This window comes from Perca fluviatilis, chromosome 16 (assembly GCF_010015445.1).
Source record: "Perca fluviatilis chromosome 16, GENO_Pfluv_1.0, whole genome shotgun sequence".
Lineage (NCBI taxonomy): Eukaryota > Metazoa > Chordata > Actinopteri > Perciformes > Percidae > Perca > Perca fluviatilis.
In genome coordinates this window covers 29,904,182-29,913,438 of record NC_053127.1, presented here as the reverse complement: position 1 = coordinate 29,913,438, position 9,257 = coordinate 29,904,182, and the positions used below count along the sequence as shown (strand labels likewise).

Genomic DNA, 9,257 nt, shown 5'->3' with positions numbered 1-9,257 from the left:
CTGTTGCAGAAGTTCCCATAAATGTGTGCCACTTGTAGGTTGCTTTGCTTTCACTTTTCTGTCCAGTTCATCCCAAACCAGCTCAATGGGGTTTAAGTCTGGTGACTGTGCTGGCCACTCCATGTTTTTAAGCTTACCATCTTGTTCTTTTTTGCTAAGGTAGTTTTGGCATAACTTGGAGTTATGTTTTAGTATATATATATATACACTAAAACTTTTGATAGATATATATATATATATATATATATATATATATATATATATATATATATATATATATATATATATATATATATATATACTAAAACTTTTGATATATATTTGCTAAAATCAAAAGGTGGGATCTGGTTATTTGAAATGTATATGCTACAGCGTACATGAGTTTCTTTTATAAACTAAAATAAATAAATTCATAGATACAATCACTAGTCTCCACCCTTGGCCAGTTGACTGTAAAACATGTGACTTAACATCAAGCTAAACAGAGATACACACTTACTATAGGCGACTTCATTTAAACTATACCACAGAGCAGTGCTCTAGTACAAGCTGTCAATTACAATATGTAGTGTCAGTTCCTTTAACAACCTTTGGCCATAATAAAAAATAAATAAAGAACGTGGCAAGAAAGACATTTTGACAGCTAATAAGAAAAAAGATGACCTACACCTTTAAATTAGCTTCAGTGTCATGTCTTCCGTTAACCCCGCCTCCTTGTCCTTTTCAGCCTATCGGAGCGCAGTGCACGTGACGAGCGTTCTTTGCGATGACCTCATCCCTGGTGTGGGATGACGTCAAATTCAAGATGGATGGAATCACGACTAGCGCGCAGAAATCTAGACAACACTGAATAAAGTCCCGGCTGTGCGGAGGAAAGACCATATTGACGACGGGCAGGGTAAGTGTAGATAGGTTACCAAACTTAACGTTGGGCCAAACTAGCAGGGAGGGGGGGGGACGCAGTTGGTAGAGTGCTGTTAAAGAGAAGCTTTTTTTTTTTTTTTCTTCCTTTTCCTCCCTGACGTAACTCGAAAGGGGGCTTGTGCTGCTGTAAAAGCTGACCAGCTACAACCTATTTTGCAGCCAACAACTACGCCGTGTCAGGTCGGGTTGAACCGTTTTTGAAAAAAACAAACAAATAAAAGATTTTTAAAAAACCCACTTCCAGCGGGAGGTAGCGTGTACCATTGACTCCCCGCACTCCGCTCGTCTGTCTGCACCGTCTCTGTTTTCATTCCGGGATTACCACGGTGGAGTCCATTGAAACGCGCTCAACTTTCCCCCCCTCTTGATTTGACAGAACCGTTAATTTGTTAAAGCGAAACTGTCGTAGCCTCGGTTCTTTCGCCATTTACCCACAGAGGATGACAAACTCGTGACTATTTTTCTGAACTGAAAGTGACATTTCGCTCGGAGAAGTTTATGTGTCATGAGAATTTGAGCCACGTCGTATTGTGTGATCTAATGCTGAGAGCCTCAGTCGAGCTTCCTCATAGAAGACTGACACGACCGAATATTCTCCGTTGTTCTCTTAACGTGGATTCCCAAGTTTGGATGAAGAGGCAACCGAGCGGGTGAATGAATAGAATGAATAGAGCTTGAGCTTCTGCCCATCATGAGTCTATTTTAGCAAGTGTCAACATAAGTAACAAGCCTCCCTTCCGGTCACCATTTTCAAAATAAACGCCTCAAGGAGCAGCGTTCTTATAATACATCCACGAGCAACGTGCGTTGTTGTGTGTATTGTTTTAGTTTAGTTTTTGTTGAAAACTGGGATTGTGAAAAAATATATTTGAAGATCACTTTTATCAGGTGAACAGTGACTTGTTCTTGTTAGAAAAGCCAATGCACCTAATGTAGGCCTTTTACATAATACCAGTTTTTTTTTGCAAGTGCTGTGTGCCAGAGGGTGATTGATATGTACACACAATTTAATGTCTTGATGTGTTATTACTGGATAATGTAAATACACTCAGTTACCGGTTTAGTAGGTATACCTAGTTAAAACTAATGTCCAGTATTTGTTCTTGTCATTTTCACATACCAAGTATTTGGAAACAAAATATCGTTCCCTACAGCCCAAGATGCTAACACAAAAATGCATGCATACATAAATATACACACATGCACAAAAGCAACAGAGTCACAAATATATGCAAGAATTAAAACAGTGAAATTAGAATGCAAACAGTGAAATGATCTCCCAGTGTGTGGGACAGTTAGCACTATGAGCAGTGTAACTGTGTTATTGTGGATTATGAAAATATAGATATGAATATAAATAATGATGTATTGGCATATATATTATTATAAAACAATGAGAATGTCAACGGTATAAATAATGCTAATTATTTGTGGCAGGAAATAGTGCAATGGAACAAAATGTAAATGCTGTAATAACTAACTAGTGACATCAGTGGTAATTATACATGGTATAAATAGGAGGCACACAGGTGATGATGGTATAGAGAGTGTATAAAGTGTCTGTGCAGGGTAGTTATGAGATGTCCATAGCAGTAGCAGATCAAAAACTTAATTAAAACCTTAATCAAAGTATGATTTATTGCAGAGCTGGTGTATTAGACAGCAGTACCTCTAATTGCCACCGGGGATGGGGGAGCCATGTCTCCCTCACTTTTCAAAATCCTATTTTTGTCCTCTCCTGCTTGTATTGTTTTAGGTTGATTTTATTCTTAAACAATCTCTAAGCATTCTTCTCAACTGTCCAATCATTATAGTGGATGTTTGTTTTGCGTCTCGCGCTAAATACCGGCTTCCCTAACTTGTTGGTGGAGGTTGCTAGGGCTTAAAAAAACAATGAAGGGAATCATTGCAGACATGTTTTTTTTTTAGATCAAAAAGACTTGACGGGATCCTGGATAGCCGGTGCCATTCAACCGGGTGACGATCTGTTGGCCAAACTGTGCTTTATGATGAATTATGCACAAGTTGAAGGAGCAAAAATGGATTGATTGAAGCTCTAATTGGCTATTATTGTATGTCTCTACACCTAATAATCACCTTTTTTGTATCTACATTCCTGCTTTAAAATGTAATCCTCTTGTCTTGTCTTTCAGCCATGGAGAGCCTAGTGCATTACAGCAATCCCTCCCATGCCCTCTCAGTGTTAGGGTCTCTCAATGAGCAGCGTCTGCGGGGCCAGATGTGTGATGTAGTCCTGGTTGTGGCGGACCAGAGGTACCGGGCCCATAAGAGTGTTCTGGCTGCCACCAGTGAGTATTTCCAGTCCCTGTTCACACGGATGGATGCAGAGTCACTGAAAGTTGTAAACCTGGACTTCTGTGAGCCTGACGCCTTTGAGATAGTTCTGAATTACATTTACTCCGCCTCGCTTTTTGTGGACAAAGGCAGCCTGGCAGCCATTCAAGAGCTGGGCTACAGCCTGGGAATCCCTTTCCTCACCAACATTGTGTCAACAAGGCCACACGCATCCTACTGTGTGTCAAGAAAAAGGCTTTCGTTCTCAGAAGGGGAGGAGAACGATGTCCAGACAAGGAGCGTCATTGTGCGTCGGGTCCGGAATGACACACCCAATCCCTCGCACTTAAATTATCCGAGAAAAACATCGGAGAGATCATTATCTCCCCACTCTACTCGAGAGTCAGCTCTGCCTCCATCAGTACACAACTCATATGAATCAGTCCGAAACTCTGACTCCATCAGCAGGAAATCATCTGAACAGAGTGAAGCTGCAGGGAGGAAGTCCACCTATCCATACGCATCCATATTAAAAGGGAACTCATCCCACATCACATCTGTTAGGCCCCAGCTGACATCATCAGTGTCTTTCAGTGATGCGGAAGTGCAGCACATCAGGCTGCAGTCTGGCACTGACCAGGACACTAAACAGGAGAATGACGAGCTGGAGACCCACTATCACACCAAAGTGCCCTTTCAGGGTCGGGCCCCTGAGCCAAGCCAGACCATTGACAGGAGCGGGCCGCTCATAAAAAGCCTACTCCGAAGATCATTATCCATGGACAGCCCTGTTCCAGTCTTCTCACCCACACTGGAGCTCAAGGTGCTGCAAAATCGTGAACAGTCGGTTGTTAAAATGGCATCAAAAGCATCCGGGCCAGAAACGTCTGCTCACAATGGCAATTCAAAAAGATCATCTCCGCTGGTTCTCAGGTCAAAGTACCCCAGCAGGTACGATGAAAAAACTCAGGTAGAAAGAGAGGTCAGTGTGAAGGCTGAGCCCAGCAGTCCACTCGCTGATCCCATGGACATTGTTCGAATTACAGTTGGAGATGCACTGCCGGTCAATCTTAAAGACTTGCAAACAAATTACGACCAAGGTTCCAGGCCAGACTTCAATCCTTTCGGGAAAAGGAAGGACAACAGAAGGTACCCATTCAAGAAGAACAAAATATTTAAAGAACATACCCTCCCACTTGATGAGAAAATGTCAGAAACAGTACCTCAGAGTGCCAGCAGCGACTCCAATGAAAACTGTGGGGAACCGCCTCAGAACAAGATTTTCAAATGCTGGAACTGTTTAAAGGTTTTCAGGTCCAGTGCTGGGCTACATCGTCACGTAAATATGTATCACAACCCTGAAAAGCCGTATGCTTGCGACATCTGCCACAAGCGCTTCCATACCAACTTCAAAGTGTGGACTCACTGCCAAACTCAGCATGGTGTAGTACAAAACCCAGCCTCATCCTCCAGCTCCTCTGTACTGGACGATAAATTTCAAAAGAAGTTGATAGATATTGTGCGAGAGAGGGAAATAAAGAAAGCCTTGCTTTGGAAGTTAAAGAGGAATAAGCAGGGGTTGCAGTCCCCTGCACTCACCAAAAAGAGATCAAGGCCTAGCTTCATATGTCCTTACTGTGGGAAAGTATTTGTGTTCCAGTCTCAGTACAGACAGCATTTAAGGACACATCCTGCTGAAAAAGCTGACCAGGACGCAGCGAACGAGAGTATCCTCTACCAGGAACAGGATGAGAACGTTCAACAGAAGAGCACAGACGCTGGTGTTTACTCCTGCCGACTTTGCAATATGAAGCTGTCTTCGCTCTTCGAGCAGGGCGACCACGAGAGGGGCTGTCGGCATGCAACTGTGTGCCCCTACTGTGGCCTCCGATTCTCCAGTCCAACAGTCAAGAAGGACCACGAGGCACATTGTAAGTACAAGAAACTGACGTGCCTGGAATGCATGCGGACCTTCAAGACCTCCTTCAGCATATGGCGCCACCAGGTGGAGGTCCACAACCAAAACATGATGACAGCTAAAGAGCAGATTCACCTGAAGCAACAAGAGAACAGTGAAGAGGCGTCTGAAATGCTCATAGAGGAGCATTACAGTGATGAGCCTCTAGCACCCGGGAGCTCAAGAGAGATCATCACTTACAGTGACTCCTCAGGTCCACCCATGTACGATTCAGACTCCTCATCCTATGTGCCTGAGGACCTGAGCATGGGCCATCACGGCAGGCTGGTAGTGAAAGAAGAGCCGGTAGAGGAGGCTGTGAGTGAGATGGAAAACACAGAGACTGCCAAATCTGGGCCTGAGGAAGCCGGTGTCTGGCCATGCGAGAAATGCGGGAATCTTTTCAGCTCTCGCAAAGACCTGGAACGACACCAGGAGCTGCTATGCCACATCAAACCATTCATCTGTCACATCTGCAACAAAGCCTTCAGGACCAACTTCCGCCTTTGGAGCCACTTCCAGTCTCACATGTCGACTGCTAACGAACCCGGAGCCAAAGAGATCGACAGAGCCCCCTCGCCTCTGTCTCCCTCCCCCCCCACGACCCCTCAGACCTCTGAACGTCCCTCCCCACAAGCCTCTGTGCTCAAATCCACCCAGACGGCGGCCGCGCCAGTCACTGCAGTAATGGCCGAGGAGTCCAGCAGCCCAGAGCCCTGTGGCTCCTCAGGAAGCAAGACGAAGAGGCCTGAACTAGAACGGCAACCCAGCAGCCACAGCCCTCTGTCAAGGTCCAACAGCATGGAGAACGCAGGTGGCCCTCAGGAATCCGACACACTCTTTTACCATGCACCGTCTCTCTCTGCCCTGACGTTTAAGAGGCAGTACATGTGTAAACTCTGTCACAGGACCTTCAAGTCGGCCTTTAGTCTCTGGAGCCATGAGCAGAGTCATAGCCACGTGTAAGCATCAGACGAGTTACAGTAGTGCATTTCTCTCAATCGACGATACTTAATATTCGTGTAAACACACCTCATCCTACAAAAGGAAGACTTTGAATGTATAGCTTATCTGCTTGCCTCCAATGTCCTATATATTAAAGTGGCCATGTTCATTAGAGGTGTAAACGTGAATGTGCAATCAAGTGCTAGATTCCTCTGTGAGACAAGATGATTCTAACTGGTTTATTTTTCTTTCAAAATGAGCTATAAGCATTTATCTATTTTAAAGCTCTTTTAGTTGTCTACTTGTATTTACCTATCTAGGTGTTTTGAGAAAACAAGGTACAGAGTTGCACCCCTCATTACTTGTACCACTTAAGGTACAGTAACAACTAGGGTTGTACCGCATAGTTCAAAACTTCATTCACAGCGTTGAGATTCAAATTCTAAGTCAACAATGAAATGCTGCGCAAAACCCGGTATTTTTGCACAGTTGCAGATGAAGATTAGGCTGTACTTTTATTATTAGTATTATAATATTTGTAGAATTAATATTCCAGTGGTGGCTGCATAGGATTGTTTTTCGGCTTGGGTGATCCAAACATTTCCAATAACTCCAGAGCATTGTTTCTGCCGTAGCATACTGTTGCTATAAGCCTCAGGGCGTTATATTATGATCTCATCATGATTTTATTCCCTTATTAGATAGCGTTCTGCCTACATGCATTTATGTTGATGCAACTGAAAATGTATATTCATTAAAGAAAGTTGATTTGATTGGAAAAGACAAACTTTTTTAAGGGTGATGATATCACCCTTTGTTTTAGTGGGAAAACAAATTGTTTTTACATTCGGTACAACCCTAGTAACTGTATCATTGTTTTCTCAATGTGGAAAAAGTGCTTCAGAGTTTTGGAGGCTGCGTTTGATTTAAAGAGTAGTGCTTTTTGCTTTTGTATCAGATCTATCTCTTGGTGTGAGTGACACCCTTAAGATAATATTGGTGGCCTCAACAATGTTTTCAATATGCACTTTGTATAACAGTTTGATTCTGTTAGAGGGGGACATAGTCCAAAATGTTTGCATGGATCCTTTCTAGGGGTGCACGATTCAGAAAATGTCACTATTCGACTCGATATTGATTTTTAGGCTCAAGATTCGATTCAGAATCAATTTTCGATTAAAAAACGATTCTCAATTAAAAAAACGATTCACAGTATGTAAAGGTAGTTACTTTCCCCATGTGATTGCAGTAGACATACAATAAAAAAAAATATAGATTTTTAAATATTAATCGTTTTTTTGAATTCTATGAATTGATTCTTTTGAATCGCGATTTGAATATGAATCGATTTTTGTTGCACACCCCTGATCCTTTCACTGACTGAGGTTTTAGGCTGCAGAAGTAGACATGATAAATAGGCCAATTCAGTAGTTTCTGTTTTGTTTCTTCATACTTAGCATTCCTTTGCATTAGTTCTCTCACATTTGAGGTCCGTATTGCCTTTGCGTCATTTTGTTTAACGGGCTGATTGACTGACGAATGAGACCTTTTTAGTATAATAAAAAAAAAAAAGTTCTATCACAAACTGTACATCAAACACACCTCAAGACACCTTGTTGTTGTTTTAGGCCTAGCATTTCAGTATGCAGCCTGGATTTATTGCTTACAGTCTTCATTCAGTTCTTTCATTTTTCTTCCTAACTACCAGCCCGGTGAATCCTTTTCATGTGTCTACAAATGACTGAGACAATCGTCACTCATAGGATTTGAGAAAGTTTTTTTTTTTTCCACGGGTAAATGACTATAAAGCATTCTAAATGTTGCTGGAATAGGTGAAATAGGTGCTCAGGCCAGCTTACTAGTAAAAATGCTACACTAGTACTTGAACCATGTTCACTTTCTGGATTGACCGCATCTCCTTCATTACCAATACTGTCTCAGTACTTCAAGTCAAACTGCAGTATAATATTGCAATTTATGGTTATACTCAAATAATAAATATGAAAATGATATTATTAATGTTACATAGTCCACCGCCCCCGGTACCAACACCAGTGTGGTAATTAACCAAGCTTTACAATGCTTTGATGGCCTTATGCAACTTTGAGAATATTTTGTTCGATATTATTTTACATGAAAGCACAATAGAGATTCAGATGACGTATGACTCAGGCTTTTCAAGAACAGGGGAGCATGATAAAGGAAATATTTTATTCTATGAATGGCGAGAAAGTGTTCCTGCTTCCTAAAGGTTATTATTGTTAAAGATTGTGTTGATTGTATTCCAGTTGTTTCACAATTGTATTCTTGTACAAGTACGTAGTTCCGCTTTGGTTTGATGGATTAGACCTTTGTCATAATTTATTACAATTGCTACAATTTGGGAGATGTTGCATTCAAAGAGTGCTCCACACAAACTATGGGAATTTGTTTTCCTCTAAATGAGCAACGTGAGCTGCATTGTGATGTTAAATTCTTTGGAGGAATTCTGTATTGATAATAGTGCTCTTAATTTCTTGTGATAAAAAAACTTTCTGAAAGTTTCACAGAAATGGTTAGAATTGTGTACATGGAAGTGTTTGTATCCTTGATTTTGTACCAATTTTGTTAGTAAACTAAAGTTTGATCTTTTTAGTATTCCTGTGCTCTCACTGCAATAATGAATATTTGTATCAGCATTGGTTGCATTATTGTTGCTTTTTTGAAACTCGCAGCTGTTTTGTGTTTAGGTTTTTCTACAGTTTTTGTGCTTCTTTTCTGTAATAAAGAGTAACAATGGAGTATATACAACCATTTGTGGTATTTAAATTATTCGGTAACCGCGTCCCGCAGCTCATTCAAAACTACAATCACACCTCATTTACCTACATTTGCAGGACTTTCCATAACCCTCAGTGAGCTTGTTAGATGCCACTTAACTTTCAAATTGAATTTGAAATTGACACATTCTGGATTCACTGCACCTTGTTTATCACCAAAACTCTATTTTGACTTTGGCATACTGTCTCAGTACTTCAAAGCAGAAATAAGAGGCCCATGCGTAGTACTGACATGATCGGAAATGTACAGGGCTGTTTAGTGATACACAAAAAGAACATTTCGGCCATGTATTCCCAAATATATAACCCTATACCTA

The 9,257-nt window shown here is 41.5% G+C and overlaps 1 protein-coding gene across 2 annotated transcripts; it reads left to right on the top strand.

The window, feature by feature from the left end:
* Positions 1-771: 771 nt before the first annotated feature.
* zbtb21 (zinc finger and BTB domain containing 21) lies at positions 772-8,911 on the top strand. Of its 2 annotated transcripts, none has more exons than XM_039776864.1 (2): positions 772-898; positions 3,078-8,911. In XM_039776864.1, exon 2 carries the CDS (start codon positions 3,080-3,082, stop codon positions 6,140-6,142), a length of 3,063 nt encoding a protein of 1,020 aa, XP_039632798.1. In that variant the 5' UTR covers positions 772-898; positions 3,078-3,079; the 3' UTR covers positions 6,143-8,911. The 2 variants fall into 2 exon arrangements, with proteins under 2 accessions (XP_039632798.1, XP_039632799.1); XM_039776865.1 differs by lacking the exon at positions 772-898 and adding an exon at positions 2,859-2,996.
* The last annotated feature ends 346 nt before the right edge of the window (positions 8,912-9,257 follow it).